The sequence below is a fragment of the Pongo pygmaeus genome, chromosome 7 (assembly GCF_028885625.2).
Source record: "Pongo pygmaeus isolate AG05252 chromosome 7, NHGRI_mPonPyg2-v2.0_pri, whole genome shotgun sequence".
Lineage (NCBI taxonomy): Eukaryota > Metazoa > Chordata > Mammalia > Primates > Hominidae > Pongo > Pongo pygmaeus.
In genome coordinates, this window is record NC_072380.2 from 13,426,529 (window position 1) to 13,449,389 (window position 22,861).

Sequence of the window (22,861 nt, forward strand, 5' to 3'; positions counted from 1 at the left end):
GGAGGCTTGGCTTAACTATCTTTTAGGTTTTCCTTTCTTGTTTTAATCTTTATTTTTTTAATTAAAAATTTTTCAGTTGATACATAAACGTTGTTTATAAACTTATGGGGCACATAGATGATGTTGTGATACATACAATGTTTAGTGATCAGATCCGGGTAATTAGCAGAGCCATCATTCCAAACATTGATCATGTCTGAGAACATATGTGCTGAGAACGTTCAACATCCTTCTTCTAGCTATTTGAAACTATATATTATTGTTAACTACAGTTACAATACTTGTTATATTGTTAAATATAATTACAATGCATTCTATACCTCTTTACAATGTAAAGAGGTATAGAGCACTAGAACTTATTTTCTTAGAATAGTTCCTTTCCTTTTATATTGTCCCAGCCAGCCTCCTGCTTTGGTTCATTCCATTTTCTGCACAATTTACTATCTTCTTTATGTCACCCATTGGTCAATGTTATCCCCCCCTTGCTACAAGTCTCCCCCATCAGCATTCAGGGGATAGAAAGGAAAGAAAGTATCATTTCAGCTATGGGGGTCCTTTTACCAAATGTTTGCATATTTTAAATATAGAATAAGGAGAAAATATTTGATTTTTATCAGGCATAGACAATGCATTATATTTTCCAGAGATTTAAAGTACAGTATGTACAATATAACATTTTATTCCTGGACAGTTTTTCTATGAGAAATGATATAGCATTTGATAAACATCACTTAATATATCAAATAGTTTCATAATGAGGAAAGGTATTCTGTTGTATGAAATTAAAGCACCTAGTATTTATACAGAATACCACAGAACGTATATGCAGCTTGGTTATTTCTTTCACAACATGTCACGATATATTGGAATATATTTATGTTAGAGTGTATTCCTCAATATTTATGTTATGAGTTATCTCTCAATATAAATTGTCCCATTCTTCTTTGATAATAGAACTTTTAGCGAACATATGCTTGTCCAGAAAGCAGATTCCAATGGTCAGTTCCTTTATTGCTAGATATGCCCATACAACTAAATTCTAGCCCATGAAATTGCAGTGAAGCCGACGACCTGGGTACTGCCTGTACACAGGGGTGTGATCACCCCTGTAGCCTTTTGCCTTCCCACTGACTTGAATATAGATGAGGACTCGAGAGCAGAGAGGGTAGATAAAAGGGGTGTGGATTCTGAAGGCATAGAGCCTACATATTAGTTCAGAACTTCTTATCCCTATTTTATGTGTGTGAGAGAAATATGTCATTTGAACCACTATTATGCTTTCTGAGATAGCAGCCAAATCTATAGCCTAATTAATACTGAGATATAGGCCGGGCACAATGGCTCACACCTGTAATCCCAACACTTTGGGAAGCTGAGGTAGGTGGATCACTTGAGGTCAGGAGTTTGAGATCAGCCTGGCCAACATGGTGAAACCCCATCTCTACTAAAAATATAAAAATTAGCCGGATGTGGGGGTGCACACCTGTAATCCCAGCTACTAAGGAGGCTGAGGCAGGAGAATTGTTTGAACCCAGGAGGCAGAAGTTGCAATGGGCAGAGATCACACCACTGCACTCCAGCCAGGGTGAGGAAGCAAGACTCCATCTCAAAGAAATAAACAAACACACACAAACCTGAGGGATAAACTAAGACCCTAACATTCATTTAATTTGTTTTTGGAATATGAGGCTTTTGTTGGAATGTAGAATTAGGTGTCTTCTTAAAGTTCAGATTATCTTTGCATCTTTTTTTGAGTTTATTTTGCTTTGTAATATGGATTATTTCTTGTCTTATGTGAGCAAATAAACATACATTCAGACATTTATATACTTATTATGGTTATTCAAAAAATTCAGAACTATTTAAGTAGTCTTTACAGAAGACTGAATTTTGGACTCTCTCTAATTAGTAAACCACTTCTTTAAGAAAAAATGTCTAACCTCAAGTCTTTCCCTAAATGTTTTCCATCTTCACATCTCGTCTGGTTTAAAGAGACCACTTCTTAGACTGTCTCCCTCCTCCAGACTACTTTGGAATTTGTCTCAGAATTGCTTTTAACCAGCCGCCTCACCCCAGAGACCAGCCAGGCCCTGTGAGTGCTGGTCATATGTCACCCAACCTTATGGCGCATTCCCTAACATTTGCTCACAATTTGTTTGGTTTTCCTTTGATATCGGTGGCTTCAATTTCATTATATATTTCATCCTATTTAGAGGAATTATTGGCTTAAAAGGTCGATATTTGTGATCCCCTATATACTACATACATACTACAAATAAAAGTATATACTTGTACGTATACTACAAATGTAATCCCATCCAATTGAGACTCCTAATAAATATATGTGTGACTAAACTCTGATAGTCTGAAATATCATCGGAAACTAAGTAAAACTAAGCTTTGCAAAACGATGAATGCCTGCCAAGATTTATGGGCTTCAAGGAAGGATAATTTTTATCAAAAGTACAATGATATCTCTAGATCACTATTTCAATACATTTTGAAGATCACCCTTATAAGCTCTTTTATTTTTTTCTTCAAGTCTTAGAAACTTGATGTTATCTTGACAAAAGAAATCAATGTGCACAAATTTCTTGAAGGATTTGATTCAATCACATGATTATCAGATAATGAGCTGATTCCAGTTCCATAACTAAAATGATATTAGCCTTAATCGATTTCACTTTTCCAAGTTCTTATCTTACAGGTATTACTATGGCTGACAGTTTTAAATATATGGACAATTAGTAAACTCTTTCTACCCCTTGACCATTTGCCACCACATTCCCTACAGACATGAAAATGTGGCACATGTGTGCCTCCAAAAAACCTACCTCTTCTAAACCAGTTGCACTAGTACTAGGCATCAGCTAGATTAGAACTCTTGTTAATAGTGTGAAAAACTTTATAATATTTGTTTATAATTTATAAAAGCAGTAAGAATCATCATAATAATGCAGATAAAAGGTTGTTTTGTGCCATGCAGAAAATGCCTCAGTTTATATACTAAATATTATTTTATTTTTGTATTTCTGTTCAGCATATGCATTTCATACATAATTCTGTGATCTTTTATAGAAATTATATGGGGTAAAAAGTGAAAAAACCTCCTTCTGTTCTTTTAATTCCACTCATCCAATGTAATTGCTGTTAACAATTTTGTGCCTATTTAGCCAGGATTTCATATATTATTCAGTCATACAGAGAGGTTTATATTACTGTCTACATTCATATATATATGTGTGTATATATATATATACACACACACATACACACACACACACACACATGCACAGACACATACACATTTTGACATTAAGGTTTGGCTATCTATACGTATTGGTCTGCTACTGTTGTTTTTCAGATATACTATATTATGAGCCTCTTTAAAAGTTAGTGTGCTTGGATCTCACTCTTATCTTTTTAATGGCAGCATAGTATTCCATACAATAGATTAAATAATAAACAAATTCTTAGACCATTTCTTTCTTTCTTTCTTTTTTTTTTTTTTTGAGACAGAGTCTCGCTCTGTCGCTCAGGCTGGAGTGCAGTGGTGCAATCTCGGCTCACTGCAAGCTCTGCCTCCTGGGTTCATGCCATTTTCCTGCCTCAGCCTCCTGAGGAGCTGGGACTACAACTGCCCACCACCACACCAGTCTAATTTTTTGTATTTTTAGTAGAGACGGGGTTTCACCTTGTTAGCCAGGATGGTCTTGATCTCCTGACCTCATGATCCGCCCACCTCGGCCTCCCAAAGTGCTGGGATTACAGGCATGAGCCACCACGCCTGGCCTAAACAAATTCTTTATTGATGCAAATGTAGACTGTTTCATTTCTCTTTCAGTAACATGCAATATAATGATGAACACCTTCGTACATATCTTTCTATGAATATGCTCTATTGTTTCTTCTGGTAAATTTCTAAAAATGGCGAATTGCCAATTCAATGGTATTTTAACACTCATCCAATAATGCATAAAACAAAAATTCTTACACATTTTAGTTCTAAGGGCTTCTCCCATAATTGTAGTTTTCTAGGATAAATTCCCAACCTAAAAGTTTTCATTTAATGTATTTATTAGAAGGCATCCTAAATGGGTTGTAGAGTTAAAGTAAATATTCCATCAGGCAATGTCACAACACTTTAGAATGACAGAATGCTTAAAATAGAATATTTAAGTTAGAACTTGTTAATGAGATATAATTATAACTCTCAAAAGGCAACCATGCTATAGTGACATGTCCAAGAGTAAATTCTTTCCAGCATTCTTCGTATTGATATAAATGTTCAAGTGGTGAGTATATGTTTCTGGAATGTTTAATGTTTCCATTGGCAGTTGGGTGGAGTTTGTTTTATTTTAGGGGAGCTATGCCATTGGTCAGTTAATACTGTCTTATGTCATTACAGCATTCCCTCAAACAGATTTGATAGGATATGTGAAAGTTTCTGCAAAAGTGACCTAAACATTTTAATCATAACAACTTTATGGAGCATTAACATTTTCATAAAACTTATGTAAGGAAGGCAGAGTCTGCCAGAAGCACAATATTGCTCTGTTGGCATATAGCTTGTGGACACTGATTTTTGCTGTAAAGTCTTTGACTTCATTAAAACTAACTCACGACACATTACTGATCTAGTTTGTTAGCAAAACCACAGTCTATGAAAACCAGATTTCTTCACTACAAAGAAAGTACGAGATTTTTTTTTTCTTATGGTAGATAGCCCCAGTTTAACAGAACAAAGAACATTAGTTTTGTGTTTAGGAGAATTGCAGTTATGGATGAATGTATCAAGAGAGGGGCAAGGATGTATGTTTTAATCGGTGCATACCGGTGTCAAAAATGCAGGGTTTCTTCCATGCCACTGGCCATGTGGGGTTTATAGAAGAAGAAACTGTCCTTGGACTTACATCAGGACTATAACTCACTACAGTTTTTGGAAAAATGTGGGGAAATTCTATAGAAAAGACAGGTTTTGGTCAAGGGTTCACTTGCTAAGCCATAATTCAGGTAGCACCGTCTGAGCCCTTGCTTCTCTCACCTGAAAGCTTCTCAGGGGAGGATGGCATCTTTAGAATTAGTCAAAGGGGCTGTAGCATAAAACATAGTTGCAGTTATTAGCCCTTTCTGGTCAGCAGTTAAGTAACAGTTGTGGCAAGAAACAGAGACTATGATGTATCTATTGATGGTGACTGTACCAGGGTATCACTTACAATGGCATCAGCACATTTTGGGAGTGAGAGTAGTTTAGCCTTTGTATATGTGAAGGGATTATTTTAAATATGTGATTTATACCACCCTTTTTTTCTTATGAAAACATACTCTTTTTGAAGAGAAAAAGAAATATGCCCAAATAAATGCTATAACAGTACCATGACTTTCTTTATAAAAATTGGAAATCGCTCTACAGAATGCCTTGAACTGCATGTTTATGAGCTATCTGGTGGCTATTTAATTCCAACTAAAGAAAAGGATACCAATCCTGTTTTCAACACAATTCTGAAATAGAATATTCATAAACCATTATACGTATTATTAGTGAAACGGATAGATTATTATTCTTTAATTTTTACATATTTTGATGGTTTGACTAAGTGGATTAGTCTTTGAATTATGCATCTGCATAACAGGGCAAAAGAACCATCTTCATATCTTTTTAATCCAAGCAAAATGATACCTGATGAATCCAAGGATATTTACAAAATTTCAAAAGCCAGAGAATCTGTGCATACGTCTTACCTTTCTCTTACGAAGTCTGACTTGGTTATCTGTGGGTTCCTGGGTGGCCAGGGTCTCCTTTAAGTGTAAACACTGCATGCCATCTTCTGCCTTGACCTTTGGTGGACTTTTGTTTTGATGTTGTGAAAAACCACCCTTCTCCAGGCCATTTTCAGCTGACATTCCATTGAGGCAGGAAGGAGGCTGCAGAAGGCAGCTTCCAAAATCTGTTTTTAATAATGGCAGTCCTCTGTTTGTACAAGGAATATCCAAGAACTCATCTTGTAGTACATTGCAGGTGCTTCTTTCATTTTCATCTTTAGGGGGGTCAGGTTTCCTTCGTTGCTGAGCAATTACAGCAGAATTAAGCAATTGTTTCTCAGGTGCAATATCTTTCACATTCAAAGTGTCAACTGCATCTACTTTGGTTGCATCTTTTATTTCACTTAAGCTTATTGCATTGCAAAGCTCCAGGCTTTTACTTATAGAGCCAGTAACTTTTCTCTCCCCACTTTCTTTTACCAGTGTTAATTCAGTTTCACCAGCTATTCCCCAGGAGTTATAAGAAACTTGGTTACTTTGTAAGATGGGCAGTGCCTTTTCTAAGGAGCCTGCTCCTTCAATCATATGTTGGCCTGATGTTTTCTGCCCTTGGGTATTTAAAACCTGTTTATCATCTGTAAGGCATAAATCAGAATTGGTATCCTCATCAGAAACATGCACTAGTGTTTCTGTGCTGGCTTCCAAAGAAAGAAACTGATCTTCACCTTCATGGCTGTCATTTTCGTCCACATCCTTTGAAAGATGACCCATTGGCCTCCCAGGAAAATCTCTCAGCTCTGATCCATGACAGCAGTCAGGTAGTGAAACACACTTTTCTTTGCGGTCCACATTTAGAGTTGCATCTTTTTCCATACTTGCCTGCAAGCTGTCAGCTACTAGTCCATGATGACATGCTGTGTTACAATCATCAGAATTAAAAGGCTGTCCCATCCAGTGGGTCACATGTTCTTCCCAGCTTCTCTTTCTGATAGCTACAGACATGTCATCATAGTTTAACAACAGACAGAGAGATATACTCCATATGAGGGTAAAGGAGATGGAACTTGATGAAAGATTATTTCAAAATCACCAATCAAAGAAGGGAATGAGTTCTGTCATTTCACCACCTATTAAAAAATTCAAAAAAATATGTAGTCACAGATACATTTCTAAAGTCAAACTATATCTTAGAAAAGAGAAAACTTAATCTATGCTATTAAAGTTAAGAGATTTTATAAAGCTTCTGTTTAGTAGCTTTAATAACGTCATTTCTTTAAGAAGCCTAATACTAGAAGGAAATTTTACATTGAATATTTCTGATAAAAATCATCAGCAATACTTTTAAAGGAATTTAAAGGCAGTTGGATTGGTCCATTAATGAATAAAGATACAAATACTGAACATTTAAAACTCCGTTAAGAAAATATGTGAAATGCAATACTTAATAAAAATCACTGGAAGAAACATGTTGTTCTAGCTTTGCATGCTTTCCTGATTTACTTTTGAGAACACAAGTTGTTAAATAAATCTATTCACTGTTTGGTTTGAATCACAGCGAGAGCCACCAGGGAACTGTTCATGCAAAACTTGGGCTATAGAGACAGCATGTGTAATGTATTAGTGTGTGAAGGAGCTAACACCGAACCGAAATGACCAGTATGTGGTTACTCCAGGGAGTGACTAAGAAACATGGAATAATCCAGTTTAGCACATATTAACACACAATGCATGGATTAGAAAGCATAACACATACCATTTACAATGCCTTAGGACAGATACATCTGTACATGCATCCTATTACTGCTACTCCTAGCTTGCAAGCTGGTATTTTTGAAGCTTAAGGGAAAATAAATAATTTACTAAAGTTATACATGTAGGAAGTGAGCCTAGATTCAAACTGGGTCCTGCTTCTAAGGCCCAGACTGAGATAGTCAACAAACTTCATTGTCTCCATGGAATTATGAGATTCTACCTTCATCCCTTCTTTCCACATAACTTTAGTATGTGTAAACTCTAAATATTTTATGCAAGAATTCAAGTGAACATAAAGGAAGATATTACTATAAGACGATTGGGACTCTTCTTCAGAAACTTCAGTCTCATTCTGTTTGGCTTATAAGAAGTTTAGTTTGCATATTTCTGTTAGAATATGGCCATAAAATTTAAGTAAACAAGAAAATCATGCATAAGATAAGCTCAGAATATAAACACATATCAGGTATCCAACTTTTTGCCTTGAATTCTTCAAACCCTTAGTTAAAGGAAAGAAATAGTACCAGTGTAAACTCAACCTTGTAAAAATGACTAACCCAAATTTTGCCCCACAATGAAAGTATATTATTGGACTGTAAAAGAAAAATCCCATTCACAGAGCAGACACTTTTAGTTTTTACTCCACACAAGAACTGTCAGCACACAACAAGGGTTGAGTTACTCATTTCTGCTATAAACAAGATTAACTGCTATGCTGATTTTGGATCTCTTTAGTCTATTCTATTGTAAAGGGCCTTGACTCTCCAACAAAAATTTCGAGCTATTCTGACTAAGCACATGCCTGAGAGGTAAACACTTCCACCCTGTAAAAACTGGTGAAATTGACATGTGCTAGAATTTTAGTATCCCAGCCTGACCAAGTATGTTTTTGGATACTATTTGGTTCCCTCAAAGGTCTGTGGCCATGTTGAAAAGTGGTCAGCCTTCACATTTTCCATGTTGACGTTCACTCTGCACTCAAAAGAAAATATAAAGTCTCTGAATTCCATGCATAAGTCATTATAACGTGGGAGGCTACGGAAAGTGGAAAGAACGCATAGATGCAAGCCAGAAAATTTCTGCTTTCAAGGGCACATTTGGGATGTAATAGGGTTTTAGATACTTTTCTCTCTTTATTTTTATCCAGTGTAGAAAGAGCAGGCTCACTCAAGAAATGCCAAGTGGTATTACGATGTCACTCCTAAGCCACATTTATATTTTAAGTTGAGTCTGAATTCTGGTTTCATTTCTTTTACTAAGAAGAAATATAGTTCTATTAACTTTTTAGGAAAAGAGAATTACACAAAAATTTTGCCTTTAAGACTTGACAATAATATTCATTAATTTCTGTCACTCAACCTTGACAAGTATTTCTGTCAAATCAAAGGAAGATAGTTCAACAAGTTCTGAGACAATCTAACTGCAAAGAGAGACTATAAATAAGATAAATCCAATAAAACATTAACTCTTCTTGCTTTCATTTCTAATCTAGGTGCTTTGAACATTTCCAAATCATTTCTGTAAGTGTACACTTTTATTTTTAAGATATACACTTTCTCAATTATCATAACTATCATTATTACATTTGTCATCTTCATTCATTCCATGTCATGTGGTCTGATAGTTTTTTTTAAAAAAATGAATGTCTGCAAGCTCTCCTATCCACAGTTTCTATTTAAATTTTGATTTGTAAGATTTATAGTTAAAGCTGCCTCTATGATTTAAAGACCAGATTATTAATAAATAGGGGCATTAGATTATTGTCAATCACATCTGAGTTTATAGGTCTCATTTCCTAAATCATCTGAATTGATTATAATCTATCCCCTAATAGAGAGAAGTCTGTGTAAAAGACTGACTTCTCCTGTGAGCCTCCTCACTGAGCTGCCTTATTTAAAATTACATTTCAAAAAACTGACCACTTATTTTTCAGATTTCTATTACATTTCTTTTGTAATCCTATTCATGCAGTTTCATTCAGAATGAGCTCAGTTGCTGAGGATTTGGATGGAGGATGTGGAAAAGTGTAGGTCATTTCAGGATGTTGGTTTTATGAAGTGAATTTCCATGGGGATTTTTCACTTCTTAAATTCATGTGTTCAAGCACTGTGACATTAACATTACAAGAGACTGTATGTACTTCTAATGATGCAATGATTCTGGAAAATACTTGTGAAATTTCCAAATTTGTGATATTAGTGCATGATTTTGAATTCATTGTTTGGGTTAATTTTGTAACACTTACCATGCCTTAACATAAGAGTTTTGTAGCATACAATATATACATTAAAGTTGAACAAAATTACTGGGCATGATGGTTCACGCCTGTAATCCTAGCACTTTGGGAGGCTGAGGTGTGTGGATCACTTGAGCCAGGAGTTTCAGACCAGCCTGGGTAACACAGGAGATGATGTTTCTACAAAAAATGCAAAAATTAGCCAGGAGTGGTAGCGTGCACCTGTAGACCCAGCAACTTGGGAGGCTGAGGTGGGAGGATTGCTTGAGCCCAGGAGGTCAAGACTGCAGTGAGCCATGATCGCACCACTGCACTCTTGCCTGGGTGATAGAGCAAAAAATAATAATAATAAATTAAACAAATTAAATGCTACTGTATTTAACAATTGGAGACATTCTAGTTTGAAAATCACTGATCTATATTTGATATCAAACGATCATGCTCTATTTTTGCACTTGTCTCTGAAATAGAAGACCACCATATAATTTGGCCTGCCAATTGTTCTTAGAAAAGAAGAGCTTGATAATAATTACTATTGCTGATTCTACAGCCTGAGAGAGCAAGGTGCAGATGAAGTACCACTGGCTGAAATCAAGTGTTCAGTCTGTAGAACTGACAGTAGTTAGATCATAATCACTATTCATCAAGCATTTATTTAGTACCCAGTGAGTGGCAGAAACTTGGCTTAACATTAAGAATATAAACCTAAATTATATATTCTACCTTTGCTACTGAAGCTTACAATTTTGTGGGAGAATCTCCTGTAGACAAGGATAATAGTTCCAAAGTTAAAGTTCTATCATGGATATCTATCTGTGGTAAATATCTATCTATCTGTGGTAAATTTTCTGCCTCTAGAACGTTCAAGTCAAATGGTATTTGAGGTACAGTTTCCTACTGGATAGAAGAAATCTTCCTTTCTTTCTGGCTTCAGATTTCTACTATTCTGGAATTACCTCTTTGGAAAATATAGCAGAGGTAACAATAAACTCCAGAGAATTGCTTGCAACTCGAAAACTCACTGGTTACCTTGGAGGGGAACATTTATCAGAAACATTTCAGAGAACTTTTTTTTTTTTTTTTTTTTTACAGGAAGTTTCACTCTTGTTGCCCGGGCTGGAGTGCAATGGCGTGACCTCGGCTCACTGCAACCTCTGCCTCCCGGGTTCAAGTGATTCTCCTGCCTCAGCCTCCCGAGTAGCTGGGATTACAGGCATGTGCCACAATGCCAGGATATTTTTTTATTTTTACTAGAGACAGGTTTCTTCATGTTGGTGAGGCTGGTCTCGAACTCCTGACCTCAGGTGATCCGCCCACCTTGGCCTCCCAAAGTGCTGGGATTACAGGCGTGAGCCACCGCGCCCAGCCTTCAGAGAACATTAAGAGAAGAAATTTTTCAAAGAAAACAATTTTAGCATGTGTCCCAGAACAAATGATTCAAGTCTTCCGATTGAAGGAAACTCATGAGGATGCAATGGTACTAGAAAGAAAAATAGACCACGTAAGAAATATCATTGTGAATTTTCAGAACATAGGAGATAAGCAAATGGTTCTAAATGTAATCGAAGAAAGAGAAAAAGAGATGATGTATTAGGAGCTGAGAATCAATGGTATCAGATTTCTCAAAAGTAACAGTGCAGAGAAGATGACAGACAAATACGACTTCAAAATTTGGATGGGAAATTATGTCTGCCTTAAAATTATATGAAAAGTTTTACTTTTTTTTTTTTAACCACTTCTCAAATCTACTGGAGAGATAGCTACCCACAAATTAAAAAGTAAACACTATGGGAAAGACATGGCAAAAGGAAGCCAAGGATTCAGCACAAGTGAGGAAGGTATAGAATTTTCAGGATAGAAGTTGTGTAGCAAGTCCAGTGGTCAATCATTTCACATAAATCCTAAAGTTCTCTCTGGGAGATGTCTCTAAAAAAAGGGAAATAATAAATTATATATGACCTATTAAGAGGAATTTTATGATAAAGTCAAGCAATTTGGATGGAAGAATTATTAATAGTTATAGAGAACACTAGGGATATCAATTATCAACCACAGGAAAAATAGTTTTCCAAGAAGGAAAATATAATTATAGCACACTCCGTAAGCTGTGGCTAATTTTTTTCATGTAGTCAAAATAATGCAAACAGTAAACATTAAATTAACCAAAACATATGAAATAATGATTTTCAGTGCATAGGATTCTGTGAGGAGTGAGATTAGGGAGAGCAGGGAAAATAATTTAAGGGAGATAGTCACTTTCTGTAGCAGGAAGTTAACAGATAATGTTTAAAATAGAAAAAAATCATAGTACAATCATATTGTTTAGAAATACAGAGATAAATATCAGAAGACATAGCTAAAAATAATTTAAAGTATTATGATATTGTGTGCCATTTGCTAAGAAAGTCTTATCTCTGGATTTCAGAATTCATGCTAAAAATAATTTAAATTTTAAAATGTTCTACAGCAGTAATTTTAAGGTTAAGATGATGCATAAACATGACTGCAGTTCTTCTACAGTATGTCTGGTGGGACCAAACCATTCTTTTTGCCCCTTTCCCCTCACCACACCATCCCCTCACAATTACACAAACACCAGTCTCATGTACGTAGCAAAGAAAAGGTGCCAGTTTGGATATTTATCTTATGTCACCAATGTCAGCACAATTTCTATGAGATTCTTAGGTCAGTTCTTTCAGAGTGTCCTTTCCTTCCACAACTCTCCTGGGGAATTCCTGAAATTTGGAACAAGTATTCTTAGGAATTGTCTAAGCCATAGTTTTCCTAAAATGTTATCTGAACAGAAGTTTAAGATACATAAAATAAAATATAAATAGCATTACATTAGTAAATGCACATAAATGGGGAATTCTCACTCAAATTCCCACTTTTCCTGAATACCTCACTCACAGTACTTGGAAAGATGGCAACTTTTGCATTCATCCCATCAAATGCAGGTATCTTATTTTGTCCTTTGAGAATACATGTGATATATATATATGTGTGTGTATATATAAAGCAGTCCTTTGAGAATACATGTGATATGTGTGTGTATACACACATATGTATACACATACACGCACACATAAATATGTATATGTAAACACACATACATATATAAATGAACGTGCTATTGACTTCTGGGTTGTGAGTGTGTGTGTGTGTACACACATATATATCGATATAAATAAATGAACACATGATTGACTCTAGGATATTCTATTAAATATCCTGAATATTTAATGGAAGGGAAAATAAAGACATAACAGTACTGCCATTTTACTTTTCTTTTCTTACTTCTTCCTTAGATAGGTAGAATTACTTCTGGTTTCCCTTAGAGTTTTTCATCCTGATTAGCCATCCCATGTTAAATTTCTAGGTCATGTTCTCCTCCACCTACTGCTTTATACACATACACACACACGGAAACACACACACAGACACATACACACGTGTGTGTGTATATATATATACATATATACACACAGAGAGACACATACACACAAATATGTATGTGTGCATATGTATGTATATAAATATACACACACACATATATAAAACAGCTATCACATAGCACGTGCTTAGTCACTGTGGGAAGGAAGAGAAGATGTAAGGGAAATAATCTCATGTTAATTAAACGTAACTTACACTTTCTAAAATGCTCTCTCGACATATGAACCAAGAAGAAGACACCTCTACATTTGGCACATTTTGTTGCTACGTGGTGAGGGTCACCTTGGTAAGATGCATACGTTGGAAACCTGAACATCCGGTAATGATATGAAATCTTACTGTATCTTAGCCTACTCTTGGGGAGTCACAATTGTACATTGTATGTGTCCCCAAAACACTTACTGAATTGAATTAGGCAACTAGAAAAGACAATCAACAACCTGGAAACAGACATGATCACAGGAGCACAACTTAATATAGTTCTTCAACTCATGTCAAAGTAAATCTTCATTACAAAGAGCATTTGTGGAAGCCAAAATGAAACCCATTTTCTTAATGATAATGTCAAAGAACAAATTACCTAGCAAACTAAATTGTGTACATTTGGGCGCCTTCCCACTGCCACACAGCTCAATGATAAATGAAGAGGAATGCTCTTTACGGCCAAACTGAATTGACATATGCTTAGGAGCAGCCAGAAAGCCCAGGGAAGATATTATGTTTCTTAATTCCTTTATGTAAATACACAAACAAATAGCAAAAACCGTAAGAGCACATTTTTAAAAAGCATCTCTATGAGTCTAGTCCAGACAGCCAACTTTCAGTAAAAAACAATTAGTGTTTTTCCTTTAAAATATTCATGTTATCTAATCTAAATTAGAAAAGACTAGAATTAGACTGTGGGCGGATAAACCTTTAATAACATGATGCAAGAATTTACCTCCATATGATTTCATGCAGATTCCCTTTCTTTAGTAGCAATATGTGTCTTAATCTCACACAAAATCATTATTCCTCTACTTTTACATACTTTGTTTAATGCTGGAATGTACTTGTTATACCTCATTACATGTTGGTGGAAAACATGAATCCCTGTTAAAACTTTTATTGGCAAATTGCTTAATGGAGATTAAAATATTATATGCGAAGTAGCTTCCATGTCTTTAGGCTGTCTGGAAAGCATCAAAAACTTTACCAAATTAAAGAATAAGTCATCTATAATGAGCCAAATAAGGAGAATAAGTAGTGCATCACTTTTTCCAAAAGACACATCCAACCTTCCATCAGTTTTAGTCTTTAGAAGAAAAATGCATAGGTACCCAACTGAAAAATATTATTTTATTGTTAACCCATTGTTAGGTATATCTGAGTTTTTACTCAACTTAAAACATTTTTTTTTTCTCATTCTTATCCCTCAGTGATTCGGGCAAATTTGAAAGTTAACTCTTTCAATCCACTAGAAGTCAGCTCATGAGAAAAGAGCAGAGTGTTGCAAAACTGCAAGCTATTATTTCAGTGGTGCTCTATTTTTACGTCCAGGTTGCTGCTATTTAATGTCGCTTCCAGTAGTGTCTAATTTTCTTGCAGAAAGGAGACCAGATACTGGCAGCGTTTGACTTACCACCCACTTTATGGCTCAAGTCAGCCAGATTTGGAGTTTTCTTTTAACATTTTCTTAAGCAACCCACATGTAATTTGAGGAAACTAGGAATACTTTATGATATTTCCCTGATATCACTGAGATCTTTCTGGGGATATTGGTTTCTAGGAGATCCCAGAATTAACACAGCTATGAGGGACAATATTGCTTTATGGATGTAGTAATTTCTTTTTCTTTTTCTTTTCTTTTTTTGAGACGGAGTCTCGCTCTGTCGCCTAGGCTGGAGTGCAGTGGCAGGATCTCAGCTCACTGCAAGCTCCGCCTCCCGGGTTCACGCCATTCTCCTGCTTCAGCCTCCTGAGTAGCTGGGACTACAGGTGCCCGCCACCAAGCCCGGCTAATTTTTTTGTATTTTTAGTAGAGACGGGGTTTCACCATGTTAGCCAGGATGGTCTTGATTTCCTGACCTCGTGATCTGCCCACCTCGGCCTCCCAAAGTGCTGGGATTACAGGCGTGAGCCACCGCGCCCGGCCGGATGTAGTAATTTCTAAGTATCTATGTTTTATTTGGATCTCCATGTTTTATTATTTTTTTAAAGTATGCAATCTTCTTAATAGTAGTGTTTGATCCTATGCAGAATAATTTGGGCATTTACTAATACATTGTACCTTAGATTAATTCTGCAAATAAATTCATTAATGAATAATTATCTTCTTTGCCTTAATATCTCTTTTCTGTAGAATCTCTTACAATAAAGAAAAGTATTGCCTTTCCTCTGAGCTTGTTTCACTTGAAATTTTTCATGTAACAGGAAATAGCCTAGGGTTAAAGTTGATATTAAACGTGTGGCTGACCTTTTTATTACTGATGGCAAAGCAGTATGATTGAAATGTGGTTTGCCTTATTATAAAAAGATATTTTTATTCAACCAGGAACACAGATTATAATGTTTTATCATCATCATGGTGAGATGTGGTTTTGCTTTAAGTGGTCGCTTTATTTTTAGCTTTGCTATCATTTCTAAGAACACTCCAACAGTAGACAGAGTAATCACTAAGTGTAAATAACAGATATAGCTACATCAACACAGGTGCTCAGATAGCTTAGTTGACAGTAGGGAATTACATTTTTAGTCATTCCGTAAGCACAATTTTCACTGAAATCAGGAACAAGATGTCATTAGGAACTTAATTACTTCTGTTAGCTTGGTGTCCTACCTAGGGTCAATGTCTCTGCTATCAACTTTTGTCTTCCATACATCTCTATCATCTCATCTTAATTTTGTCATCTACCTATAAATGTTTCAGCTTATTTTTATCACCAAGTGTTTTTCTTATTACCTAAGAAATATTAAGTGCATTAGAAACTTACAATGATAATTATAGTAAAAAAAAAACCCTTCAATTAATTAAGCACTTATTATGGGCCAAGTACTGTATTTGGTGTGTTACTTAGAAGCTATCTCCTTTAGCAGTAATATAAATATTGTATGAAACAAATACCATTTTTGCTCTAATTTGACAGGGAAGAACTTTGGCAGGACTGAGTAACTAGCTCAGTGTGAAATACACGCTGGTAGGCAGGAATTCTCTCCCATTTTTGTGAGGATGTCTGTGAAATAACTTTTTTTCCTGGTGATTAGGGTTAGTTACCTAAATCCTATGTACCTCAGTTTTCTCAGTTCTATAATGGGAATAATGAAAAAACTGTTGAGGGGAAAATGATAATGAGTTAATAATAATGAGATTATAATATATGTAAAATACTTAGTCCATGGCACATTTCAAGCATTCACTAGATGTAAAGTGACTTGATTACGATGATGGTGATGATGATGATGACTCCTTTAGCTTTCAACTGATCTTAGCTGCAGAATCCAGGGCTGAGTATGAGCTGAAACTATCTCTTCTATGTCCATGATATTTCAATATAGGTGAGTGTTTAGAACAAAATGTGAGTGAAACGCAATTATTCTTTATTCTTTTTTTTTTTTTTTTCCTGAGACGAAGCTTTGCTCTTGTTGCCCAGTCTGGAGTGCAATGGCGCAATTTCAGCTCACTGCAACCTCTGCCTCCGAGATTCAAGTGATCTCCTGCCTCAGCCTCCTGAGTAGCTGGGATTACAGGTGCCTGCTACCATGCCCAGCTATAGTTTTTTGTATTTTCAGTAGAGATGGGGTTTCACCATGTTGGTCAGGCTGGTCTCGAATTCTTGACCTCAGGTGATCTGACTGCCTCGGCCTCCCATATTCTTTCTTGATTAATTGACTTATGCCTTTTTAAACAAGGACTTGTTGATTATACTGTATGCAAAACAATTTGCACACATCAAATCTCATCTAATGCTCAACATGACCTGGAAATCCCATACTTTACTAATAAAAAGCAGAAACTCAAAGTAGTTACGGGGCAAGCATCAAATCACAGAGCGTCAAGTGGTAAAGAGGAAATCAGAGCCAGTTTTCTAACTTTGCCCATTGTTTTTTTCGGTACACCACCCCATTTAAATTGTGGAAAATTCACTAGTGCTCTGTTCTCACTGGCCTCATGTAACTTTTAATTTCAAACCATTTCTGGATGCCTATGCTTCCTTCTGGTGCTTAATGAACATGAAATGTCATCTAATGAGAGTGTTGTTAACCTCTGGCCCCAGGCTCTGATGACTCTTGCCAACCTCTTATTTTCTTTCCCCTTTAGAAATTATTATTCTATTATTACAGGATGTCTGGAAAATAAGAAAGAAGTCCAACTCCCACACATTACCATTCCTCAACCCTGGTTTTCCTTTCTTTTTTTTTTTTTCCTTCGCTTTTCCTTCCATTCATTTCACAAACATTTATTGACAAATAAGTGTTGATAATTCCTGACATGCTAGGTATTTTGCTAATTGCTGGGAATAAAAGAAACACTAATTGAGTATCTAAACTTGCTGTTTGATCTTCCTACTTCTTTTCTATCTCATTTCCATTAACAGGACTGATTTTCTCTTTGAATTATTTGAATTGCATTGCTAAAACACTTTGTTATTTCAAGCTAATGCAGAAACAACCTTTTCACACATACAATTGTCTTTTCCACCCATTTATCTCAATTAATGAGCAAGTTCATATGCATGCTGTTTACATTGTCTTTCAGCTTTTTTTTTTTGGCATTTGAGTCACTGTTTAATCTTTTAAAGTTCATTTATATACTCTAATCCACTGAATCAAAATTAACAATCTTTTTTAACTGGGTCTCAAGATCCTAGTTTATTCATTATTATCCTGTTTAACTTTCTTAAAAATTAGCCCATTTATTTATCAAAACTCTGTAAACTATCAGTTGAAAGCCAAAACAGAACCATAGAAGTAAACACTGTATTTCTCTATCACACCAAAGTCAATCAAGAGTCATTCTTCTCTGTAACTCTGTTTGGTCTATGTTGTTTATGCAAGGGGCTTATCTTTCGTGTGGGGAAAGCAGGCCCAATATTCACACTACTTCCCTCAAATTTGAAAGTTTTCAGTGTTCCCTTGTCCTCTTCCGATTCTCATGTGCAATTCTTGACATGTCTGTATTTTGATAATAAAATCCCTGATCTAGATCTTGGTCATTTGGAACTTTGCCATACTGTAATAGTTTTTGAAGAGTGATTCTCATTTTATAACACTGACATCACTCATTTTTTCAAGAGGAAACAAGTAAAATACAAACAAAAGACAAATTTCAGATGATCCATTTTTGACCTATTTTAAGCCTGTAAGACCTAAAACTCTATGAATAAGATTAAACCATCCCATAAGTATTTGTAGTGAGTTATATGGTATGGGTAGGTATAGACAGAGACAGAAAAAATTCTTTTTTTAAAATTATAATGTCCTTGTGAAGAAAATGAAGTGATGTGCTCTCTTTTACTAGGCCTTCTAGGAATCATGCAGTCAGCTATAAGGGCCACCACTTTACTGCACTTATTTCTCATTCCAATAATGTAGAGTGTGGTGACATTGAAAGGAAGTGTTGAATGGTGTCTCTTTTAAGTAGTAATAACATCAGGAAACTCAATCTGGTCATGAAAATGGAAAATAAAAAGCATCATGACACATTCTCTCTAAAGAAATGGCAGCTACTAGAAATGGAATGTGTTACGTTTATGAGAAAGGGTCTTGTCTGAGAAGGTATACTGCTTCAGCACACACAGCAACAAATATTGTCATGTATGAAGTATGATACAGATGAAATAGCCAACACTCCCATTTTATACCACATTGATTAGACACTTATTTATATACTGTAAAAATTCTGCATTCTACAATTAAATGACTTTGTAGAAGGCTTAGAGCAGACGTACAAATCAATTAAGGGATTGCAAACATGCTGGAGAATTGTAAACATATTTTTTGTATGTCAACTTAGGCTTTTTATGTATTTAGTGAAAAAACCCACATAGAACTTGAAATAAGCTACAGCAACAATGATTTAGGCCAGACAGAAGAAAGGATGTCTGGGGGGGTTGCTGTAAAATTGCCTCTGAAAGTCATTGGTTGGATTAGTTTCATTATGATCATTTGAGTACAAGGATATAAATTAGAAAACCTCTCTTCTAGCCCTATTTTTAAAGAAACACCAGATTAAAATTAATATAATTATTAGCATATGGATTGATTTTCTTGACATAAACCTCAAATATAATAAAATAGTCATAAAGCAAGTTACTACTGTAAAGTGTTTATTGAAGTCATACTAATTTGATTTTTTTTAAAGTTATTTTTTTTTTCCCACATAAGTAACATTGGTGACAGTTTTACCCCCTTTTTTTTTTTTAATTAGAGGAACTCCAAATTTCTGTCTGCAAAGCACCCTTCTACTGGACATGTTCATACTTCATTATGCATAATTATTATGGGAGGGCAGGATGATGGGATAAAAAGGTATCTGAGTTACGAATCAGGGCACTGTGCTTCTGCTGTCATCTCTTCTACTAGCTAGAGGTGTGACCTTGGACAGGTCACTTTTAAATCCCATTTCTCAGCTTCTTGTAGACAACCTCAAGACATTGTTAGAGGAGACGAACTCTTATGTTCTTTTCTTCTCTGAAATTCCATTTGGAGATTTTAATTAAATCATAATTTAGATCAGTCAGTATTTTATCTTCCACATATATAAAAGTAGATTCTTTTTCTCATATTTAAGAAGTTTTAACACAAATTGTCAGTGAATAGTTAAAATTTATCAGTATAAGTTATTCTAGCATAAAATTTGAGAATAGCTAATATAGCAGATGGTCACCTTGTACTATATAAAAACTTATAATGAAAACATTTACTTCATTTCTTATGATCCAACTGTCAAAATAGCTCTCCATCTTTCACTTAGTATATTTTGTATTCATCTAATAGATTTGAAAATGTACATGAATATTTCTTCCCTTTATGTACCATTTTATTTCTATAAAATGATGAATTTTATTATAAACATTCAGAAATATAACAGTATCTTATGCATTATAAGTCCATACTTTTTCAGTCATTACTAAACTTCTTTTCTAATATATTGTACATTTAAACATTTAAGATTACCTTAAAGAGACTACAGTCAGGTGGAAATGTAATTTTACGATTACATAAAGTAAGGACACAAACAGTTTCCATATGACTGGAGTGATTTCTGGCTGCCTTAAAAGAGTTGTAATGAGTGTCTGTCATTGAGATTGACTTCAGTTATTCAAAATATTACACAAAATGTGACCGGAGCAAGCAGTGAATCCAGGAAAATTAATATAAACTAAATTCGATTCCGACATTTAAATTTCCAAAACTCAGATTAAATACTATTTAGGACAGAAATAATTCCTGAAATTTCACGTGTTTCCTTTTTTTTTTAAAATGAGCCTTTTAAGCTGTACAGGAGAAGCTTGACATATGGTTGAAACTGGCTTGCGTAAAATAATAAGAAATTCAATCTTCGTAGTTTTAAATGAGACACAAAATACTCTTTGGAGACTGATTATTAAGCAAAAGTCACTCGGGTGCTTTCTACTCTCCCTGTTGGCAAAGGAAGGTAGGGGAGGAATTCATTTACACCTCACACTGATGTGTGAGAAAATGTATTTGTTTCACGTTATGCCAAGAAATAGGAAAACTGGGCTGACAGCTCAATTAATAAATAAGTTAAACATAAAAGGGGTTAAAAATAAAATCTTACTTTATGGAGGAAAAGAGTTAAATCTATATGGAGCCTGCTTTAGAACTGACAGTTTGCTAAAATGAATTGACTCACAATTTTCTACTTATCAAACATTTTCCACTTCTGATTTTATGGCTTTGCTCTAAAACCTAGGAAGTCACCAACTCAGTGCAAGATGCTAACATTTATCTCAATCTTTCTGCCTCTTCAAAGACCGCCTCAAAGCATAAAGATAGTCCATAGCGTCTTACCTAGACAACGAGGAGCTGAAACGCCAAGGCATGACACTGCTCAACACTCAGGCTAGGAAAGAAGTCCGTCCCCGTTAGTTTCTCCAAAATCTAAGTTCCCATTTCGTGGTTGAGATCATGGCTCTATTCTGAGCAGTTTCACGCAGTGTGTGATTCTAACAAAAACACCCTCTGCAGCTGGAGGGAGCCTTAGCTAAGGCAGGATCCTGTCAAGGCATTCCTAGTGACTTCTGTCTACTAAATTCAGACTGAGGTTTTGCAAAAGGGGCCTCCACAACCAGGCCCAGATTGCCTGGAAAGTATTTCCTGCCTCTGAGGAGTGTGCATGCGAGAAAGGCTGTACGAAGAGAGGGGAGGAGGGGAGAGCCCAGCCGCCTGGGCGTTTTAGGAGTTCTGATTTTACACAGAACTCAAGTGAGTTTTGTCAAAGCTCTTGAGGTGATTAGCTGGAGAGTCATAAAGTCCTAGAGCTTTTTCTATCCCACACTGCTTATGAAAAAAAAGAAAGAAAGAAAGAAAGAAAACATAGTTCTCTCTCTATCCACAACCTTTCCACTATATTAAATGTATATGCACAGCTTAATCAAAATGCCTGTGCTTGCTCTCATTTCAAAAGATCTTTTAAGAAAGCAAGATGAATTTAGCCTTAATACCATAATTCTTCTAAATGGTAAAACCTTTTTTGAACATGACTTAAAATTGGAAATGCTGCAGCTTTTCATTCTGTCCCTGAGACCATCTGTAAGTAAAATCCCAAGCATCCAGTTAATAGAACGATTTCTTCCAGATCTCTCTGATCACAAGAATCCTTCACAGAATTAGAGTAGTTTGTGTTATGGCAAATGCAGCAGCGCATTACCTCTAGTCAGAATCCTCCAGTTACAAAAATCCAGTGCTGGAGCAGAAGACAGGCTCCATCTTGATCGTATTAGAGTCTTGCTGACATTAAACACTTACAACTGCTTCCATCTAGCATGGCAGCGTTCCTGAATCACATCTCTAAAGCTGCTCATGGTATCTGCATCCTTCGTCCGTCACAAATTTTGTGAACTATCATCTGTTTATCTTTTCTGCTTTCTTGTGCCTCCCTTGAATGACTTCCTCCTAGCTGCTCCAGGCTGGGAATTTGGACTACCATTTGGTTTTGATTAAAACCAGACAGCCAACTCTGGAGAATTTAGGGAATAAGCTAATGGAAACTGCAAGTATGGCTTTAATTAGTGCATCAATTAATAATAGATGTTAGCTCGTCTTATAATAAGATGTCACAAATACAAACACAGAGGAAGCTGAAGTCGTTTCAGGAAAGAAGTTACACCAATTTTCCTTCCTTTATGACCCAGAATCCTCTTTAGAGAATGTGGAAGGAAAGAAGAGGGAGGTGGCTTTGGGACATCCAGGCTGTGGAAAGGCCAGTAGAGCAGCTTCATTGTTTATACCAGGGAAGCAGGAAACAGCATCTCTGACTTTAATTATCTTGCTTGGTGGAAATGGCTCAGTAATGTCTCCTTTCTACTTTATTTACAATCAATGGATTCTGCTGCTATTTATGACTCAAGCATTTTTTTTTTCGGTGACTGATGATCAGATTAATTATTGGGTCTATGTGCTTCTTGCAAATTTCTAGAAGCTTTCAATAATAAG

The 22,861-nt window shown here is 35.7% G+C and overlaps 1 protein-coding gene across 2 annotated transcripts in view; it reads right to left on the reverse strand.

Moving 5' to 3' along the window:
* The window catches only part of DLC1 (DLC1 Rho GTPase activating protein), a 434,041-nt gene extending 411,696 nt beyond the window's left edge, over positions 1–22,345 (reverse strand). Inside the window, exons 1-2 of one of the 2 annotated variants that reach the window (XM_063668522.1) lie at positions 22,077–22,345; positions 5,743–6,890 (exon numbers count right to left, since the gene is read on the reverse strand). In XM_063668522.1, the coding sequence (XP_063524592.1) occupies positions 5,743–6,765 (1,023 nt within the window). In that variant the 5' untranslated portion in view covers positions 6,766–6,890; positions 22,077–22,345. Of the gene's footprint in view, positions 1–5,742; positions 6,891–21,217 lie in introns of both variants that reach the window. The other variant, XM_063668521.1, reaches the window with a different exon arrangement.
* Between the last annotated feature and the right edge of the window lie 516 nt (positions 22,346–22,861).